At 42.5% G+C, this 22,500-nt stretch overlaps 1 protein-coding gene and 1 long non-coding RNA gene across 2 annotated transcripts in view; one reads left to right on the top strand and one right to left on the bottom strand.

Moving 5' to 3' along the window:
* LOC123515963 (two pore potassium channel protein sup-9-like) overlaps positions 1–22,500 on the top strand; it is a 502,009-nt gene that overhangs the window by 144,672 nt on the left and 334,837 nt on the right. Inside the window, exon 3 of the mRNA XM_045274911.1 lies at positions 20,820–20,975. Within this exon, the coding sequence (XP_045130846.1) occupies positions 20,820–20,975 (156 nt within the window). The remainder of the gene's footprint in view (positions 1–20,819; positions 20,976–22,500) is intronic.
* Positions 1–22,500, bottom strand: part of LOC123515965 — a 192,357-nt gene that overhangs the window by 147,024 nt on the left and 22,833 nt on the right. The window lies entirely within an intron of this gene.

Raw genomic sequence — 22,500 nt, 5'->3', positions numbered from 1 at the left:
ATATCAATCTAAACATTCACTCGCTGATGGACAAGTAGACAAGCGTACATATGTATTGATGGATGCACTGATGGACATAATGAAATATTCAGCCAGGTGGTGATGAAAGAGCTGCAAGTCAATACCGGAAGCCGCGAGGAGAAAGAGGGAGGCGGGTTTAAGTGGAGCCGAGGAAGCGAAGTCGAACTGGGTCACATTTCTGCTCAAAAGGACTCAATTTTCAGACACAAAGAAAGAGAGACTCAAGAAGGACGAGCAGGGCAGGGTGGGGGTGTTTCTTGCTCCTGCTGATATCTCTCTCTCTCTCTCTCTCTCTCTCTCTCTCTCTCTCTCTCTCTCTCTCTCTCTCTCTCTCTCTCTCTCTCTCTCTCTCTCTCTCTCTCTCTCTCTCTCTCCTTTGATTCTTTTTCTTTTTTTCTTCTTTCTCGTCCTTTGACTTTTTTTATTGTTACTTTTTCTTTTAATTGTAGTTTATATGTATGTTTTTGTTTAATTGTTTTCTTTCTTTCCTTCTATTTTTTCTCTAATCTATTCTTCTCTTCTTCTCCTCCTCCTCCTCCTCCTCCTCCTCCTCCTCTTTCTAGTCCATCTCCTTCCATAACATCACCACCTGTTCCTCCTCCTTCTCCCCCTCTTGGTCCTTTCTCTTAACAACCATCACATCCACCTCCTCTTCCTCCTCCTCCTCATCCTCCTCCTCCTCCTCCACTTTATATATTGGTAAAAGAGGAAAAGCGAAGAGGAGGCTCACATAAGACGGTTAGCCCTCACCGCTACTTGAATCCCTTGAAGTGTTGGCAGAGAAGTAAACCTTATTCTAGATCAATGACTTTTTCTCATCCCGTCAATGGATGTAGCCTTAGTAGTACCGCCTCGTTTCATCTCGATATTGTGTTCCTGAGCATCGTTCTACTATTAATCCTGTTGATGCTGCTTTATTTATTTCCATCCCTTTTTTTTCTGTCCTGGTTTTGTAGCGTTTTAGTAAGGAGTTGGTGTGTTAATCCCTTCAATACTGGGACACATTTTTACCTTGAGATTTGTGTACGATTAGATCTTTCTCTTGACGTTAGGATGGGTCTATGGAAGTCAGAAGATCAGTGGCCAGAATCTTCACTATCTTAATCCTCCATATAAGTTTCCAAAGCTGTATAAAATCACCAAATAGTAAAGAGAATAAATATAGAAGCACGTTATGGTACTGAAGGGGCTAAGTGATGTGGTGTGTGTGTGTGTGTGTGTGTGTGTGTGTGTGTGTGTGTGTGTGTGTGTGTGTGTGTGTGTGTGTGTGTGTGTGTGTGTGTGTGTGTGTGGGATAATCTAGTTATAAGCTAATACTTTCATACTTGCTTCGTGTTTGGTGGTGGCTCTTAAGCTCTTGTGTTCTAAAGTTCTCTTTCATAGTATCGTTTTCCTTGCATTTCTTCTTCCTCCATCTCCTTCTCCTCCTCCTCGTCCTCCTTCTTCTCTTCTTTTCTCGTTTCTGGTTTTTCCTTTTCTTCGTTTTCTTTTCTTTCTTTAAATTCTTTTTCTTCTTCTTTGTTTCCTCCCCTCCTCCTCTCCTCCTCTTTCTCCTCCTCTTTTTCATTCTTCTCCTCTTTCTCTTCCATCTCTACCCCTCTTCCTACTCTTCCTCCTCTTCCTCCTCTTCCTCCTCCCCACTATCTTCTTCCTTTTTTATTCTTAGGTAAAGTTTGGATGATATTTACGCATACGATTTCTTCTATAGCAGTGTAATCTTTCATCCTTGCCAAGAAAACACGAGAGAGCGTGACTTTTTAAACCTTCCACGAAAAAAAAAATTACACCCACTGTCTTCCCATTTCCTCTCACTCCTTCGTCAGTAGAAGCACACAGACTATTAACTCCATCAGTACTGGGACACATTTTTACATTAAGATTTGTGTACGATTAGATCATTTTATTGATTATACGAAAAGATCTATGGAGGTCGGGAGATTAATGGCCAACAGTCTTCACTATTTCAATCCCTCACATGAGTTTCTGAAGCTATAAAAAGGTCACCAGATAGTAAGTAGAATGAATATGGAAACGCGTCACTGTACTGGAGAGGGTAAAAAGATAGCAATAGACAAGACAATGAGACATGTAATTCCCTCGTACATCAGTCTCCCGCACGCCTCTGAACCGTTCGTGGGAGGGCAGGATATGTTAATTAGTAATCCTCACCGCCCAAAACTTAGCGAGAGGAATTAATAACCTTGTTTGCCGATGCCGGAGTGAATTCTTAAGGTCTCATAGAACTCTGTCCGCGCCAGACCCCTGAAGCAAAGCAGAGAAAGAGAGAGAGAGAGAGAGAGAGAGAGAGAGAGAGAGAGAGAGAGAGAGAGAGAGAGAGAGAGAGAGAGAGAGAGAGAGAGAGAGAGAGAGAATTTTGGTTTTCAAGATATATTTATTCAACTAATTAACAGTATTTTATTCCATATGTTACTCCCCAAGCTGTTTATTCATTATTATTTTCATTATTATTATTATTATCATTATTATTATTATTATTATTATTATTATTATTATTATTATTATTATTATTATTATTATTATTATTATTTTTATTATTATTATTATTATTATTATTATTATAGTTGTTGTTGTTGTTGTTGTTGTTGTTGTCCTTGCTGTTGTTATTATTATCATTACTATTATGATTACTACTACTACTGCTGCTGCTCCTACTGCTATTGCTGCTGCTGCTGCTACTACTACTACTACTACTACTACTACTACTACTACTACTACTACTACTACTACTACTACTACTGCAACTACTACCACGCCTACTGCTATATATATGTTGAATTTAGTTATACGTGTGATTTCCCACCAGACTGACTGGTTTCTCATAGCATTCATTCAATCACGGCTTGTCAGTTCCATCAGTGTGTGAAATATTGGCTTTTGCTTCACCGTAGAGTGGCCGTCACCTCCTCCCCTGCCTCGTTCATTACGCCAGCATTGTCATTATCACACGCATGGAATCAACTTATTCAGAAATAGCACCCATAGTTCGTACGCATTTCCCTTGGTTACTGTGAAAAATGACATCCACCACACATTTCATTCTCATTTTTCTCACCCTCACTCGAAAATGAATAATAAATAGATCACGATATACGTACATACTGCGGTTTACCCAGTACTACGTTACTGTAGATACAATGAAGAGGTGTGATAATTACAGGCCTCATTTCATTCGCATTTCTCATTTCACTTCCACACTCAGTTATCAATCACCAGCCATTACCACCCTCTCATCGCTTTCTCATAATCACTCTTGCCTTCATTCATTATCATTATCGCCTCATCTTTTCCTCATCATCACTCGAGTACCTTTCTCGCCTCTACCTGACGAACTGGCTACACTTCCTCCGTCCCTGTCTCCCTTCTCTCTCTCTCCCTCCCTCCCTACTTCCCTCACTTCCCAGCTCTCATAAACACTGCCCATCCGCTCTCTACTCGCCCTCCAAAATAGAGTCACCACAAGCAAAGTTTTGTCACAAGTAGGTCATATAAATCAAACGTCACTTGCATTTTGAAGAGATATAAGTATTCTCTTCTTTGTTTCTCAGGACAATCTCAAAAGACCACAGAAAAAAATGGATGTTTTGTATTTACCAATTGATAAGCTCTATTCTTTAAAAGTCCCACTGAGCTCCCCACTATACACGCTGTTCAAAAAGCATCTCAGATAAGACGTTGAAATGTTTGCATGAGAATACTGCTTCTTACCATCCTTCCTCTCTCTCTCTCTCTCTCTCTGCTGACAACAAATTGAATGTTCCTTCTGCATCTTAAATGGAAAAAAAATCTGATAGATTCTCTCATCACCGGTATCCCCCTCCCTGCCTCCCTCTCTCTCTCTCTCTCTCTCTCTCTCTCTCTCTCTCTCTCTCTCTCTCTCTCTCTCTCCCCAGACAGACAAACGCCCGGTAACGCAATTACTAGCTTTAAATTTAATCCAAAATCCCGGAAAAGGGAGCGCGTAAGATTGAATCTGCGATATTTTAGGGTAATAAAGATATCAGGGCGAAAAATTCCACCTACTGCATCCAATTTATGCACAAATACGGGTATATTAGATTCAAGAGTAACATCTTAATCTGCTGAACACCTACATGAACGGTACATACTGACACACACACACACACACACACACACCACACCCACACACACACACACACACACACACACACACACACACACACAAATAAAGGACGTACGTGTAAAATGGCTCATAATTTCACACGTGTCGTTAAAAGAGAGACAAACGAGAAGCAGATGATGAATATAATGAAACTAAAACAAAAAGCTTCATACGGACTTTGACTCTGACCTCTCTCTCTCTCTCTCTCTCTCTCTCTCTCTCTCTCTCTCTCTCTCTAGCAAATAGCAAGTTGTTATAAAAACGAAGCACAAATAAAAATGAAAAAAAAAGAGGCTGAGTAACCGGAGATGGAAACAGAAGACAGAGAAAGAGAAGGGGAGATAGAGAGAGAGAGAGAGAGAGAGAGAGAGAGAGAGAGAGAGAGAGAGAGAGAGAGAGAGAGAGAGAGAGAAAGAGGGAGAAGAAGGGAGGGAGAAAGAAGAAAATGGAGAGGAAGAGGGAAAAAAGAGAGCGTTCGATGTAACCTAAGCCTCACTTCATGGAAACCTCGACATTCTCTTTCTCTTCTCTCTCTCTCTCTCTCTCTCTCTCTCTCTCTCTCTCTCTCTGATCCATTTCCTTTCAATCTTTCTCTTGTTTACTCTTCTTTCTTTCCATCCCTTGCTAAATTTAACCAGTCTCTTTTTCTATCAACCAAGGATGGAAATTGGTATCATTATTATTAAAATCATTATTATTATTGTTGTTATTATTATTATCATTATTATTATTATTATTATTATTATTATTATTATTATTATTATTATTATTATTATTATTATTATTAGTAGTAGTAGTAGTAGTAGTAGTAGTAGTAGTAGTAGTAGTAGTAGTAGTAGTAGTAGTAGTAGTAGTAGTAGTAGTAGTAGTAGTAGTAGTAGTAGTAGTAGTAGTAGTAGTAGTAGCAGTGGCAATAGTAGTGGTACTGGTAGTAGTTGTAGTTGTAGTAGTAGTAGTAGTAGTAGAAGTGAGGGTTTGTATTCCCATTACTTTTTTCTGCCATTCTTATCGAAATTTCTTGTTCAACACTTTCTCTACCTCCTTTCCTCAATTCCTCCACTCTAACACACCTATCCTACACCTTTTTACAGCTTTTAACCTCCATCTCTCTCCACCTTTCCTTCCCTCTACCCCTCCTGCAACTTTCCTCCACCTGTCAACTTTACCCCATCTTTCCTCCAGCTCTCCACCAGTCTAGACCACATTTCCTCCACGTCTGCATCCCTCTACACTTCCTCCACCTTTCCTGCTCGCTCGTCTACCCCTCCACCATTGTAAGCTATCACGTTAATGTCTTCAGCGCTCCCTATGCCAGTGTCCAAAACGCTCATGCTTCCTTTGGTGGCTAGGCAGGGGACGGGGATCTACCTTTGTTCCCTTTGTGCCTGCGCAGATTGAGATGGCCTTCACGTTATGCCTCCGCAGCAGAACAAAACATAATGTGCATCGTATACCTCTGCCTCGTCCCCTTCCTCCCATTTTTTTCTTGTCTTCCTCCCTCCCTTGCATGAATTCACGATCCTTCCCATTGTGTGTTGCCCCTTATTAGTGGAAGTTTTTTTTTTTATTTCCTCTCTCTTTCTCTAAGGCGAAGACAAGGCAGGGAAATTATGGAGTTGTTTACCTGGAGTTTGGTTTTTCGGGAAATTTGCAAGGAAGAGCATGGCAGAGTGGTGAGATGGTTGTAGTGGGGAGGGAGGTGAAAGCTGCTAGGAGGGTCGGCACGTGTATATTGGGAATGAAGATGGAATAATAACTGAAAACTATAGTAATCGACGTTGAATTAGTCTCCTTTGCTTACTACGCCGCTGGGATAATGCGATTTTTAGGTCTCTCTTAACCCCTTCAGAACTACGATGCATTTTTACATTCATCCTGGTTACTATTTGGTGATTTTATACAGCTTCAGATACTTATGTGGGGATTAAGATAGTGAAGTCTCTGGACATTAATCTTCTGACCTCCATAGACCCTTCCTAATGCAAATAAAATCATCTAATCATACCAAAAACTCAAGGTAAAAAAACGCGTCTCGGTACTGAGAGAGTTAGTTAATCCTTTTTACAACTATCAACACTAAAGTCAATATATGGGATTCTTTTTAATCCCTTCCTTACTTCATCTCTCCTGCGGTTGTTTTCTTCCTTTCTCCACCTCTTTCTCTCCTTTTTTCCTTTCTTCTTCCTATGCCTTCTTCAACTTTTTTTTTTCTCTTTTACTTGTCTGTTTCTTTTCTTCCTCTTCCCTTCCTTCCTTCCTTCCTATTTCCTTCGTTTGTTCCTTTCCTCTTCTTTTCTTCTCTTTACTTTATCTTCACTTCCCTCTTTGCCTTTCTCCTTTCTCCTTCCTTCTCATTATGCATTGTTTAATTTTTTACCTTGCTTCTTGTCTGTTTCCTTTCCTCCTCCTCCTTTCCTTCCGCTTTTCTTCGTTTGTTCCTCTTCCCTTTTTTTCTACTTGTTACTTTTCTCATTTCTTCTTTCCTTCTTCCTATGTCTAGTTCACCTTTTTTCCTTTTTCTTTTTTTTTGTCTGTTTCCTTTATACCTCTTCTTTCTCTTCCTCTTTTCCCTATTGTTCGTTCCTCTTCACTGTTTTCCTACTTGTTACTTTTTTCCCCCTATATTTTTCCGCCTCTCATTTCCTCCTTCCTTTTTGTTATGCCTTGTTCATTTTTTTTTCTTTCCTTGTCTGTTTCTCTTCTTCCTCCTCTCTTTCTTTCTTCCTGCTAGACTGCTTTGCCTCTTCTTCAGTAATCAGGCGAGGGATCATCATGAAATCAGAAACGTCGGAAAAGTCGAGGATTTCCTGCTGAACCTCAAATTAAATAAGAGACTGAATGGAATTGAGTCGAACTGAATGTGATGCAATCAATTAACGCTTGATTACTGCATGAGAGACACGCTCTTTTTGCTGATGGCTGGCAGTAGTGATGGTGGTGGTGGTGGTGGTGGTGGTACTGTTGTGTGAATATGTTCGTTATTGTAAAATACCACAAGCACCAATGTTACTATTTCCACTTATAGATAAAAAAAAAGAAATAGTCAAAAAGCAAAATTAATAAAATTATGAAAAATAACAATACTAGTGACAGTAACGATGATGGTGGTGATGTGGTGGTGGTGGTGGTGGTGGTAGGGACAACAATCTGGCCGTGGTGGGACAGTGATCGTAAGAGTTAACCATAAATACTTAAAGAGACGCATCCCTTCAGGCAGGGCGAGTAAAGTGAACCTTGTGCTAAATTCTCCTCGAAGGCTGTCGGTAAACGTGAATTGGTGCCGACCTGACTCGCCCAGACCCGCTGCCCTGATAATTATTGTGCCGTGGCGTTAGAGCCCCCTCTCTCTCTCTCTCTCTCTCTCTCTCTCTCTCGTCACCGTTGTTTTTGTTTGTTTGTTGTTGTTGTTGTTGTTGTTGTTGTTGTTGTTGTTGTTGTTGTTGTTGTTGATGCTGATGCTGTTGCTGTTGTTGTTGTTTTCTTATATTTCTTTCTTTCTTATTTCTTCTTTTCTTTCTTTTCCTCATTTTTATCAAGAGAGAGAGAGAGAGAGAGAGAGAGAGAGAGAGAGAGAGAGAGAGAGAGAGAGAGAGAGAGAGAGAGAGAGACAGACAGATAGAGAGTACTAGAGAGAAGGACCCATAAGACTCTCGACTAGCCACAATAAAACACAAAGACACGCTCGTTAGCTGCTACTCCAAACTTAGTACCATATTATTTTTGCCACGCTTCGCCGCTGCTCGGGTGACTGTAATGCTGTGTTTATTTTGTTCAGCCTCCAGAAAGAGACGGTGGGGCCACGATGGATGGGGAGTCTGTGGGAGTCGTCAGGCTTGTGTGACCTCTCGCTGCAAGGAAAAGATGGGAATGCAGATCAAACTGACGGGCCGGAAGGGGGAGAGGTGTTGAGGTGTTTGGGTGTTTGGGTGGACGGGATATATATAGAGAAAAAGAAGGTAGTAGTAGTGCTGGTGTTGGTGATGTTAGTGGTGGAGGATGAAATGTAAGGGTATCTGAAGGGAATCAAGTACATATACATAGAGAATAAAAGGAAGAAAGTGTGACTATATTTTTTTTTTCTAAGATGTACGTTGTTCTGATGAGGGATAGTATAGAGAAAAGAAGGTAGTGAAGGATGAAAAGTTAGATTATAAGAATGGAATCATATACAAATACACTAAAAGACATGTATTGAGGGATGAGAAAAAAAAAAATTGTGCTTCTAAGACGTAAGAAGGAAGAAAGTATAGTAAAAGTTAAGCCAGAGAAACGTTAAGACTCTGAAGGCAAGCAAGTACAGACACACAAAAAGAGAAAAAGTGAGAAGAAATAAGACAAAATGGGTTATATTTCTAAGATGGTCGTTATTTTGTTCGGGTGAAGGAGATACAAAAAGTGACAGGGGTTGTGAAAGTTATGTAAGACGAAAACTTAAGGCTTCTGAAGGCAATCAAAGAACCAAAGGCCACGAAAAGGGAATAAAAAGTAAAAAAAATAAATGTAGATTGTTGCTTTCTTAAGTGTACGCTGTTTTGATCGGACAGAAGAGATAAAGAAAAGCAACGAAGCTAAGAAAGATGATATAAAAGGGAAAGTCAAGAGATCTGAAGGGAATAAAAAAGAAAAAAAAAAAATGAAGTTTGTTGCTTTCTGAGACGCGGCTCTGAACACACTGGATATATACAAGCATGTTTGTGGCTTTGTGTTTCCTTAGTATAAAGAAAAATTAGCTTTAAACAAATTTCTTATTCATGACGTATTTTGAACTTACTAAATTGTTAAAGTTTTCTGACTAGTATACTCAAACAGCGCAGTGAGGACGTGTGGGGAGAAAAGACGGCGCAGTTTGCATGTCATGAATAAAAGTTAGCACTCTCCTCACGACCTTGAGTAGCAAAGGAAGTTACCTGGTTAGATGTTACGTCTTGTCTTCTCTTTCCCCCATGTCCCTGCCCTTCTACCAGCTACCTTGCCACAGTCTCGCAGCCACCTCCTCCCTGCCTCTCCTTCCTCCAGACCAATACCACAAGAAGTCTGGCGAGTTAAGAGATCAGAAAAGTTAGCCGTATTTCTAGAGCGAGTGTTTGCTTTGGTATACTTTTAATGGGAGAGCTGGCTGGCGAGACAGCGAGGAAGACAAGGAGAGGGAGGGAAGGAAGCCAGAGGAGCAGGGGGCGTTCAGGAGGCCGGTGTGGCGTGTAATGGCGTTTTCCTTCCCAATTTTGTGAGGTGGAAAATTTATGTCGACCTCGTGTCTCGCCGACAAAATGGGTGTTCCTCTGCTTGCCATGTAGTGGCAGGAGGGCCGTCAGAGAGGGTCGGGAGGTACAGGTAAAGGAAAAAGAAGCGATGGAAGAGGACAAGAGAGAGAGAGAGAGAGAGAGAGAGAGAGAGAGAGAGAGAGAGAGCTACTGATGGCTGTGGTTCCAGAAGAGATGGCTAAGGATGGCCAACGGAGAGCCGCCGCTAAGACGCATGTAATCCCACACAAGCCACATAAGAGGTTTGCATATAATAGCCATCCATCTTGGGTCTTACATCGTCAGCATCTTATTTGAGCAGTTAGGGCGGGAGTTTAGAGGCTACCAGACGTATCCTTATATTCATCATGGTGACAGGAATGGTGTTGTTGGGAGTGATAGGCGGGGGTAATAGTGGTGGGGAGCAGAGGTGAAGTGGTGACAACAGAGAGAAGATGGTGGTATGCAGTGGTGGTGATAGTAGTGATGGAGGTGATGGAGGGTGGAGCCTTAGGAAAATTAACTTTCAGATGTGCTTTGAGATGGATGTAAGTCACTTTAGTAACTTAATGGTGAAGAAAACGCAGGCTGTAGCGAGTCATATTACTTACAGCCAGCCTATGAAAAGAAGAGAAGAACAGTAAGTCTACAAACTCCATCAAATTAATGGCAGGTAAAGGAGAGATTATGGACCAAATAATATAACATGATAGACACTAGTACAACTATAAATGAATAAAATGAGATAATTTTACTAAGAAAACCTTTTCTACCTACCACCGTCTCTACCACCACCACAACCATCACCAAAAAATAAACTAACGTAACAAACTGTATGTATACCATCTAACAACACCCCTCGTTCCTTTATAGTCTCTCTCTCTCTCTCTCTCTCTCTCTCTCTCTCTCTCTCTCCCTGCCTTTCCGTCACAATAGGATGGAGGCGTCTGAGGCAAAAGCTTTCCCCAGCAGCGATCCATCTTGCGGCAGAAGTAGTAACTGATGGGCCTCTGGGTGGGAAGAATTAGGTGTCCTGCGCAGGGGAAGGATCCACCCGCGCTGGTAATTTATGTGCGACCAAAGAGAAAGTATAGCGTAAAAACTTTCTTAAGACACTCAAGGCGGACAGGAGACGGACGGGAGAGGGACAAAAAGGAGACAACTTGAGAGAGAGAGAGAGAGAGAGAGAGAGAGAGAGAGAGAGAGAGAGAGAGAGAGAGAGAGAGACTTAAATTTGATAATAACACATCTTCAAAGAGATATCACGGAAAAAAGGAAGAAAAGAAAACGAATGATCCAGGAATGAATAACCCCATTGGTGAATCAACCGGGACATTTCATCCAGGCGGCGAGTCACCCTGGTACCATGCTCACTAAAGATATAACACGTTCAGTACATGTTTTGCCGTTCTGTTTTACTTTACGTCATCGCTCCATCAGCATCTAGTCACATGTCGCCATTGTGAGGATTTTTTCTATTTTCTCTTCATCAAATGCTTTCATGAGTATTTCTTAATTCACATTTTTTTTTTTTTGCCACTTTTAGCTGAAAATCCATTGTACGTTGTTTAAATGCCAATCATTGTTTCTGAATGATATAAACAATTGTTTTTTCGACTGTTTTTTCAAGTGATTGATGTTGGAAACGAAATTCATTTTACACGGAATGGATTTTTCTGTTGTTATATTTATGCAATTAAACAAGAATATACTGATTCACTTTCGGTAGGAATTATTAACGAACAATTAAAAAGTTGTCATTTTTTATAAGTGGTAAGTGGCAAAAATAGTATTCCAATAGCGTTGTGGTTTCATTTACCACACACTGCCCACATAGGCTGGCATAACATGAACTGGTCTGTCTCATGAGCCTTTTTCTATTAATAACGCAAAAACCAACAGTCCAATCTATCACCAGAATCATAGAAATATCCTAAAACCCTTTGCAACTTCCACTTAAACTTGCTACGACATCTCAAAATAAGGTGGAAAAAGACTTAAGATAACATCGGTCTTTACCTTCCAAGTTCCTAATCCATCCCTTTAAAATTAGAGACCCTAAAAATGAACACAAAAAGTTACTCCTAACACTTCGAAACATTTGGGAATTATGAATCTATATCGTCTAACTTCCCAACAACCTCTTTTTAGTCAAATAAAGACTCAGTTTGACTCCTTCAACACTAGAGTACATTTTTACCTTGAGATTTGCAAATGATTAAACCATTTTATTGACATTATGGAGGTCAGAATATTAATGGCCACAGTCTTCAATATTCTAATCACTCACTTAGTCTCAGAAGCAGTACAGAATCACCAAACAGTGGACAGAATGAATGTGGAAACGCGTCATGCTACTGAAAGGGGTTAATGGAAAAGAAACATATTAAAACTACTAAAGACAACAAATGTTCCAGAAATTATAATGTTAGTGTGATGAGCATCTAAACACAACTGCCTTCAACTTGACAAAATATCACACTCGACAACCTCGCGTATCAAGGACTGCTAATCATAACTTGGTATGTACGACCATGTAAAAAGTTAAATGGAAAAGTAATGTATATTACGTACCTATTTTGAGAGAGAGAGAGAGAGAGAGAGAGAGAGAGAGAGAGAGAGAGAGAGAGTGGATAAAGAAATAACGAAAGTCACAGAAACAGAAAAAGGTAAAAATCATAAAAGAAAAGAAATGAAATGTAGGCCACGTTTTCTATTCAATGCAAAAAAAAAAAAAAAAAATCAACTTCCCGCTCTGTAATCCACACACTCCACACTGCAAATTTCACAGCGGATTAATCTTATTTCAACACAGATTACACATTACCAGAGAGAGAGAGAGAGAGAGAGAGAGAGAGAGAGAGAGAGAGAGAGAGAGAGAGAGTTCAGGATCAATCTTTGCACGTAATAAAATAAAATAAAAATAAAGTTCCATAACTTCTTAAAGGAAAAATGTACCACCACCACCACCCACCACCACCACCATCACCACCACTACCATCATCACCACCATCATCACTATCGTTATCATCGTTTTTTGTTGCATTTTATCTATAAATTCACATCATTATCATCAACATCATTATCATCAAAACCGTCTCAACATCACCATCATTGTCTTTCGTTTCTCTAAAGTGATAAGTAGGTGTGGTGGTGGTGGTGGTGGTGGTGGTGGTGGTGGTGTTGGCGTCCCTGGGAGTTTCACTCGTGAGGCAACACACACAAAAGGTCAAAGCGAGGACTGGCACTCAGGGGAAGAGAAGCAAGTGGTCTGGAGCAGCACAGTACACCGCCTTCCTTGTCCCTTTTCTCTCTCTCTCTCTCTCTCTCTCTCTCTCTCTCTCTCTCTCTCTCTCTCTCTCTCTCTATTTCCACCTGTTACTCCTCTTACTTCATCTCAGTTTCCTCTTTCCCTTTGTCCTCGTCTTCCTCACCATTTCCTCTTCCTGCACCTCATCATCTTCTTCATCATCATAATTTCTGTTGTTACTGCACTCGTTTTCATGACACTAATCCTCTTCCTGCGCCTGCTCCTCCTCCTCCTCCTCCACCTCTGCACCTTCTCCTCCTCCTCCTCCTCCTCCTCCTCCTCCTCCTCCTCCTCCACAAACACGACATTCTTATTTCTCTCTCTCTCCTCCTTTAACTTTCCGTGGCGCGAGCAAATTTAACTAACATTTCTAGTTAATTTTTGTTTTCTACACACTTCGTCCCCAAGTTGCAATTTCCTGCCGGTGCCATAACTGTGTGCGATGTGTCCTAATGGGTTTCCTTTGTCCCTCGTAATCCGCGGGTCGTCAGGCGGTGTTTACGTGCTCTCAATGATGATACATTTACCATTGCAGTGACGGTGAGTGGGGCTGTCAGCTGTCTTGTCCGAGGGAGGTTTGAAAATGATGATGATGGTGGTAGTGGTGGTGGTGGTGGTGGTGGTGGTGGTGGCGGTACAGGTGGTGGTGGTAATGGTAATGATTGGCTTTCTTGGATGTTAGCTTTATTTTGTTTGTTTTTTCCTTGGGGAGGGAGAGAATATTTGCTTGATTTCTTTCCTCTGTTTTCTTCCTTTTATTTCTGGTTCTTATTTTGATATCTTTTTATTTGTAGGTGTTGCTTGAAGTTTTGCTTTTTTTTCATAAAGTTATGTTTTTTTTTTATTTTATCATCTTGTTTGGTTGTGTTCTTTCATTTATGCTTCTTTTATTTCTTATACTTGATCTTTTTTTTTTTTTTTTTTTTTTTACTGGTTGGGGGATTTGGTCAGCTTGTTACTGCATTTCTTCTCTGTGTATATGGTTCTTTTTCATTTTGTTTCAACGAGTTATTATTATTTGTACGCCCGTCATTCCTTATTTTTTTACATTTATCCTTATTTTTTTTTTTCTGTTTCTTCTTTGCATCTCTCCCCCGTCATTTCTTCTCCCCGTGTTTGCCTTCCAATATTTACATGTACTGTTTACTGCTTACATCTGCACTCTTCCCTTTCTTCCGTCCCTTCTTCCTCCCTTCCCCTCCACTCACTTTCCTCTTCACTCTGCATTTCCATCCTCTCGCACTCGTCGCTTCCCTTCGCACTTTCTCTTCTGCTATTTACATGTACATTTCTCTTCGTTCAGTTTTCATTTTCCATCATCGCCTCACGGATTCACTTCCTCGTTGGTACTTGTATTCCTCGTCCCTCGCCGCCGCCTGGTTGCCATTCAGACCCTTGCTTGCCTTGCTGCCTCGCCCCAGCACCACCATTTGCCAAGCTCTCTTACCCCGCATCGCCTGGATTAAGTCAGTCATTGTTCCTACTTTTAAATATATCTCAAGTTTTTCTCTCTCCCATGAACGTGAAGGAGAGTATTTAAACAACTATTATTTTTTTTTCTTAGCGTATTTTGTGTGAGTGTGTTTGTGTTTATGTTCTCAGGCAGTTGAAGGATGATGTGGACTAGCTTATAAATGGCGTATCGCGTTCGTTTGCACGCCTCCAACAATGCGAAGTAACAATTAGCCCGCCTCATTGTGCCCCCAGACAAAGGGCAAACACAACAATAGCCTGGAAATTAGGCCACATGAAATCTGCGTCTCTTCTTTTCGTGGAGGTTTTCATGAATAGCTCACAGTAGATGGCCTGGTGATTCTGTGACAGCTGATCCCTGACGCCTGACACTTCTCCCCTCGCCCTTAATCTAATTTGACACCTCTGACCCAGTAATTCGGCCCCTCACTCATTCCCCTTCCTCCGTTACTTCCCGATCTCCGCTTCCCTCCTTTGTTTGTGTCTCTTCGTCTTTTTATCATTATGTCTGTCTGGTTCAGTGTGTGTGTTACGGGTGGGTGGGGCTTTGTCTTCCTTAGCTCTCTCTCTCTCTCTCTCTCTCTCTCTCTCTCTCTGTGTTATGTCCAGTTTTCGATTGTCTTTTCAGTGCCTCAAGTGACACTTCAGCTCATTCTGTAAAGCAGTGACAACGACAGCGTTTATCTCCTCCTCCTCCTCTTCTTTCCTCCTCTTCCTCCTCCTACTTCTCTTCCTCCTCCTCCTCCTCCTCCTCCTCTTCCTCCTCCTCCTCCTCTTCCATCTTATCGCTTCATGGTCCTTTTGGTTCTCCTTGGTATCTGTCCAGAGAGAGAGAGAGAGAGAGAGAGAGAGAGAGAGAGAGAGAGAGAGAGAGAGAGAGAGAGAAAGAAAGAGAGCATATCAGTGAGAAGGAATGGACAGGAATTTTTTTTGCTTTTGCGCATGGATGGAAGAAGATACATTTTATTTTATGTTCGGCCGCTGACGTCTGTGTTTTGGGAGCTCTATGGTATATTCTCGTATATATATAGATGTTTTTTTCTTTCTTTTTTTACGTGGTTCTGAGTAGCTGGCGTCCCTCGCTGCTCTGATGGCGGGACGGGTCATTTCAGTGTGTGCGCTTCGATGTTCTGAAGCTCATTGGTCACTGGCTTAGTCCTCGCGTGGCCTTGATCCCATACGACTTAGTTTTATTACTTTTTATTATTCCCAATGAAAGATGTGTAGCTATTTTTATATCTTTATTATCTGATCCATTATTCTAAGAGCTGGAAATAGGCAATTTTTTTTTTGTCGTAATGGTCTATTTGTCTAAATTTGAGTTTTACATGGTGGGAAGAAATTATTATTTTTTCACTCACTCTACAACTGTATTAATTTTGGCTCGATAAAAATTCTCTTCTGGAAAATAGACATGAAATCAAACAGTAGTAATAAATATCCAGAAAATCAGAAATCCCCGAGTGATACACAGGAAGGTAACAGCTCGCCCCGCCACCCATCACTGCTTGCCTGCGTGCCTCTAATCGACACGCAAATCGAAAACCAAATAGGCCGAACCTTGCATCACCACCACCGTGTCCTGTGGCGGCGAGGCTGTCTGCGAATCCTCGGGTCTGACTAGATTTACGGTTACAATTCTGGGAAGGACTGTTACCGGACGCCGCCTTCTACATATGGTCAGTATGGTAACGTGTAGCGACGAGGGGATGCCATCTAGGGTCTACGAGGATAATCATGTTCATGCGAGAAAGATATCAAGACACTTCACAATAAGAAGAAAGAAATGTGTATATAAGAAAAAGCTACAAGATGAGGAGTAGAATCACGTTTATGAATAAATCATTGCAATAATCGAAAAAATCAAGACACTTCATAATAAAGAAAAATTAAAAAAAGAAGAAAAAAAGGAGGGGATGGAAGAGCTACAAGAAGCCTTCAGACCTAGATGTGGCAGTCCCTGAACGAAACATAACATATCTCTAGCTATCACAACCTTTCAATATAATTTCTTTCTTCCTTCCGGGTAAGACTTGTACCTTAAGCGTGCCTCTCTCTCTCTCTCTCTCTCTCTCTCTCTCTCTCTCTCTCTCTCTCTCTCTCTCTCTCTCTCTCCCACCTCCCTACAACCCCAAGCTAGCATGCTTTTTATTTTCTCTTGGTCAGAGTCTCCCTTACATAAGAAACGGTCATAGTTACAGAGATGAAGAGTGAGGGTTTGCTTCTCATGGCGCACGCCTTTCATCTCCCTACCACTGTGAAAATAGTTTGCGGGGACACAACAAAAAGAGAATAGATCGGTGGTTTTGTCTTTTTAAGGTTACAAGACTGTTTAAGAGACATGTAAAAATATAAGTATCTATAAAGTTTAATGGTTATGGGAAAATTGTCTTGCGGTGAAAGATATGATACCCAGGCAGGCCGTAAACTTGTCATTGATATTGTAGTTAGCCATTGTTGAAATGTTCAAGGCGCCATCCTTGGTTTAGAGTTAAGTCTGGGTTAGTAAGACTTGAAACAGACGCCAAGAAGCCTTGAAAAGAATACAAAGTATGGTCTCAAAATTAATTCATAGTTTTCATGCCAAACATTTTGAAGCCTTCATATTATCACCTCCATTACACTTTCCATCAGTTGCTCCTGGCAGCCTCTTGCCTTTAAGGATGAAGGCCCTTCAGCGACTGTGCAAGTTTGAAAGGCATGCGTCATCCACCATGCAGGCCTAACACATTCTCGTCATGCATCTCACACTGAGCGGCGCCTCCTTCCCACATTCCACGCTTAACTTTCCTCTATCACCACTCATTCGTATTCCTCTGCCAGTCACGCCTGTTCTTTCCATCAGACTCAACTCTCTTCACAGCAAATCGTTCTCTCAGCACAAGACGAGGAGGAACACCATTATCCCTTTCTCTCCCAAGGCGCCGTGAGAACGTTGACATAAAAGAAGAACAGCAATACCAAAGCCATCAAAGAGCTCCCCGTGACCTCGTCTCGAGTGGCCTTCTAATCAATGATCCACCAAAATTCTGGTCAGGGCAGAGTGACGTCACGGCGAGGCGAGGGCGGCCCCAGGGGGAAGGCCAAGTGTCTGGTCCCGGCCACTCACCCTCGTAGGGTCTCACGGCCTTATGTTTATTTTTATCCTTGTGTTGTCCCTCTGCGCGGTCCTCGCAATAACTCGATTCTATGTATTTTCTTCCGAATAGTCTGACAACGCTGGGCTCTTCCCTTGTGCCGCAACTTCTTCCCGAGAACAAAAGAAATCTAAACACAAAGCTTCCGCCGCGACCCAGCAGCGGTGGAGAAAGAAGAGAAAAACAATACGCGAAACATAACCATCTGCCAACTTACTGGTAAAAGTGACGAACGAAGACACACGCATACACACACACACACACTCTCTCTCTCTCTCTCTCTTTCCATTCATCCCGTCTATAACAGGGAAAGAAGAGAACAAAATGAAAAAAAAAATATATAGGAAGAGTAAGTGGGACGTGAGGGAGAGCTGAGGACATCCGTGACCCAACTACAGAGAGGTGAGGCATGAAGGAAGGGCAGAGGAAAGGGTAGAGTAGGGGAAGGCGTACGAGGGTTAACTGGAAGGAAGATGCCTCTCTTAAGGAATATCTGGTTTGAATTAGCATATATTCCCAAGGCTGGGCGGGGCCGCGGAGGGCTGGCTGGCTGGGTGTGGTAGGCAGGGAGACTCTGGCCTGGAAATTACAGTGGGGAGTTCGTCTCTCGTGTGGGGTTGAGTCAAGTCAAGGAAGGGCGAAAGGAGACAGGGAGAGATCGAGAGGACGGACGAGGGGAGGAAAGACGTACTGGTTTAGAGGGGAGAGATTGGATGAGAGACTGAAGAGTACAGGAAGAAATGAGGGAAGAGAGGATGAAAGGGATATGGGATGAAAGGGAAATATAATGAATGGGAAGGAAGAGAAAGGAACAGAGCAAGGGAGGCGAGGCAGATGAGATGGAAAGGAAGGGTTTATGAAGACAATGTGAGAGAGAGAGAGAGAGAGAGAGAGAGAGAGAGAGAGAGAGAGAGAGAGAGAGAGAGAGAGAGAGAGAGAGAGAGAGAGAGAGAGAGAGAGAGAGAGAGAGAGAGAGAGAGAGAGAGAGAGAGAGAGAGAGAGAGAGAGAGAGAGAGAGAGAATACGAAAACCGTAAAAAAAAGAAAACCAACTTAGCACCATGATGAATAAATAAAAAAAAAAAAAAACGAAAAAAGTGAAAAAAGAAAAAAACAACAACGAAATGATAATACAGGACAGGAAACAAGAAAACGAACACAACGAAACAGATGAAATGGTCGGAAAACTGAAAGAAAAAGTTTAAAAGCGCCGTGGAAACTGAGAACAAGATGGCAAGAGGTTAGTGGGAGACCTTAAGAAGAGAACTAAAATGACTGGGAGTAAAAGGGAGGAGGCTCGGAGGCTCTTTCTGGCACTGTGAGGAGTCCTATTGAATACTGGATTACAGAGGAGCGTCCCATACTCTCACGATGTTTGGAGGGACATTTAACACTATAACTCGAACTAGGAAATGCAGAACTGACGGAATGACACTAAGAGAGAGAGAGAGAGAGAGAGAGAGAGAGAGAGAGAGAGAGAGAGAGAGAGAGAGAGAGAGAGAGAGAGAGAGAGAGAGAGAGAGAGAGAGAGAGAGAGAGAACAGTTTCTCCCCCCTCCTCTCTACGAAGCTTACATAATAATTAAAAAAAAAAAAGTTGCAGAAAGGAGAGGGAGGGAGGACGAGGCAAGACAAGGGAAGATATTGCCGGGCTACTTCTGTTCTGCGGAAAACAATAAGACAGTTGTAATGATGAAATATATTTTCCTGAGAACTTTTCCTCATTAGCCAACCTTGCTTCTAGGAGCTTCAAGTGCGGTGCTATTTATCCGATGTACCTTTTGTCTCTGTTCTTCATCTCTTTTTCTCTCGTCCTCCCGTTTTCCTTTTCCCCATGTGTCCCTTCTTACCATCCTTTTTTTCTTTATTTTTTCTTTCACGCCCTGTGCGCTTTATCATATCTTATGTGCCTCTGTCTCTGTTCCTCGCTACTTTTCGTCAGTCCTCACGTCTTCCTGCTCCCTACGTCTCCCTTTTTACCTCCTTCCTCCTTGGCCTTCACACCCTTCCCGCGCACAACACTTCAAAGCTATCGTTTTATCTACAAAAGCCGCGATGCTAAATAAAACAATTGTTTCCCTCACGTCCTTCCCTTGCCTCTGGGCCTCCTGGGAATCTCCCCTTTTGGACAAAGCTGCTGTTTCTCTTTTCTCTAAAATGCGAGGCCCAAATACGAGATTTTATCATGGAAGGAGGTACAAGAGGGGACTTGCTAGATTAGTTCATGGAGAAAATGGCGTTTAAGAATAAGCATACACTCCACAGCAGCATGGAAAAAGGAAACCTGCAGACGCTCACTTTTTTCTTCTCTTAAACGTGAAACCCAGACAAAAAATATTGTCAAGAGAGGGTCAAGATGAGATTTCTTAGGTTAGTTCATGTAGGACGATGGCATTTTAAGCACACTTACACAGAGCACGCCATAACATCGCGGGAAGAGATATCTTGTCTGTCCTCGCTCCCTCAACACCCTCACACGTGCACCATCTGGAGAGTGATCTTAGCACGTCGAGTTTTCGTCTTCAGTTCTACATCATGTCTGCATCTCAAGGCCTGCATCCCTTCCTTATGAGAATGAAGGAGAAGAAGGACGAGGAGGAGGAGGAGGAGGAGGAGAAGGAGGAGGAGGAAGTGTGGAAGAAAAAACTCGGTTGTAAATTCGCGCATGCACGCATCACACACACACACACACACACACACACACATGAATATGCAGCATGCTGTATTCCGAACATCTTCCAGTGTAAGTGGCAGCCAAAGCTCTAGAGAGGTTCTCTTATGTTCGCATTGTGTCTGAAAATTCTCTTTGAAATCCTCTTGGCGTGGCATGTGATGGAGCGCCGCTTCAAACCACTGCTTGCCTCACATTCACTTCCCAGTGTGGGCTTCGCGGAACAAAGGAGGCAAAAATCAAATTTGGGCTTCAGGTGTTTAAGAGGAAGGCGGCCAGACAAAAGCTCCGCTGACGAGATCAATGGATTATGACACTTTTCATCCATTGTAACCATAATGTTTTCGCCAATAGGCACGCCACCCTTCCCTGAGCCTCATGTGGCGAAACGACATCCGAGCCACTGGCTAGTGACCCCATGTCGTGGATTAACATCCATTGTTCGCAAGAGATTAATATTATTGTTTATATTGATTAACAAAAATATATCAGTGGTAGAATTAATCTTGAACTCAAAAGTATTTCTAGTTTTTTCCATATTCAATCGAAATTTCTAGTTAATTAATTCCGTATCTCTCGTCTCAACATTTCTTCAGTTTTCCCTTTCATCTTTAGAATAAAGTTTTCTAATTTTTTTCTGCAATTAAGGATAGCATTTTGAATTCTAATTAAATTCCATCCATCACTGAGCGTCGTCTTCATCAAAGGTTTTTCAGCATTACGTCGACTACCAACATATAATTCATGCGGCGTTTGTTCATTTAGTATTCGTGACTTGCATTGCTTGTAAGATTCCTCTCTGGTAAAACTTTCTTTTTTTTCCTGCAGAGATCGAGCATCAGCTCAGGAAGAACTACAGCATCAAGCCGGATGACTTCAAGCTGCTGGAGACGGTGGTGCTGCAAGGCGTCCCTCACAAGGCCGGCCAGCAGTGGAAGTTTGCCGGGGCCTTCTACTACGCCACCACCGTCCTGACCACTATTGGTGAGTACCCTGAGTGTCTTTCTCGCCCCAACGCTTGCTTACTTTCGCAGCCTCTGTCAGGCTCTCACGGAACATGAAACGTTGATGCTGTCTTCCGACTGAGACATCACGAGGTGACAATGTAAAGCGTTTCGTCCTCGTACTCACTCACACACACACACACACACACACACACACACACACACACACACACACACACACACACACACACACACACACACACACACACACACACACATCGAGAGTGCCGGGTTCGAGTCCCGGGAAACGGCGAGGCAATTGGGGAAGCCTTTTAATGTGTAGCCCCTGTTCACCTAGCAGTAAATAGGTACGGGATGTAACTCGAGGGGTTGTGGCCTCGCTTTCCCGGTGTGTTGTGTGATGTGGTCTCAGTCCTACCCGAAGATCGGTCTATGAGCTTTGAGCTCGCTCTGTAATGGGGAAGACTGGCTGGGTGACCAGCAGACGACCGAGGTGAATTACACACACAAAAAAAAAAAAAAAAAAAAAAGGAAAAAAAAGAAAAAAAAATAGTCTCTGCCATGGCATGCAAATGGCGTCCATCTGACGAGCTGTGGTAATCGAGTACATGAGTACGTGTATATCGAAGCCGCCGACCTGCTCTCCTACTTCTGGTAGCATTTCTCTTTTTAACTCCATTTGCGTCTCGTGCGTTGCTTGCCTGCGTTGCCTCATTTGACAGCACCATGAAGTTTTGATTGGGTCGTCTTCCTCCCTGATCCTTCTGCTTACACGTGGCGGGGAGGAGGAAACAGTCTGTTTTGTGGACGACGCAAAAAAAAAAAAAACCAGCGTCGATTATTCATGAGACCGACTCTCAAGATTGATGGTCGATAGCACCAAACCATGTGCACAAGTGACTGTCATGCTCCGACGCTCGCCTCCAGGGCAGCACAGAAGTCCCTCCACGATACGTCCTGGGACCTGACTTTCCTTTTGTGAGAGAAAAAAGACCAGCGTGGAGGGAGTGAAAAATGACCGTTATATATGTACTTCTTCCCTTGAATCCTGGAATGTAAGAAAGAAAAATGGACGAAGAAAACCAGAAAGCGAAAAAGAGAAAAATAAACACAAAGATAAACGTTAGCAAGAAAGATGAGGATGGAGGAAGTGTAAGAATGTGAAGGAAGTAGAGAAAAAATAGGACTGAGCAGCAACAGAATGGCAATGAGGAACAATGAAGCAAAGGAGACGGCATGAAAGTCACGCCTTCATGACATTTTGGATGACGTGTGACTGCCCCGCTTGGCGCTGACATAAAGGGGAGAGAGTGAGGGTGGCGCGAGACGGAATAGTGGGCGGTGAGGGGAATAGGAAAAGGAGGAGGAGGAGGAGGAGGAGGAGGAGGAGGAGGAGGAGGAGGAGGAGGAGGAAGAAGAGGAGGAGGAGGAGGAGGAGGAGGAGGAGGAGGAAAGCAGAAGAGGAAGGGAAGCAAGGAGAGAGGACATGTGACTAGTTGACGCATAATTTTCCTATATCATCTCTCTCTCTCTCTCTCTCTCTC

Source organism: Portunus trituberculatus, chromosome 40 (assembly GCF_017591435.1).
Source record: "Portunus trituberculatus isolate SZX2019 chromosome 40, ASM1759143v1, whole genome shotgun sequence".
In the NCBI taxonomy this organism is placed as follows: Eukaryota; Metazoa; Arthropoda; class Malacostraca; order Decapoda; family Portunidae; genus Portunus; species Portunus trituberculatus.
This window is presented reverse-complemented; position numbering and strand designations above follow the sequence as displayed.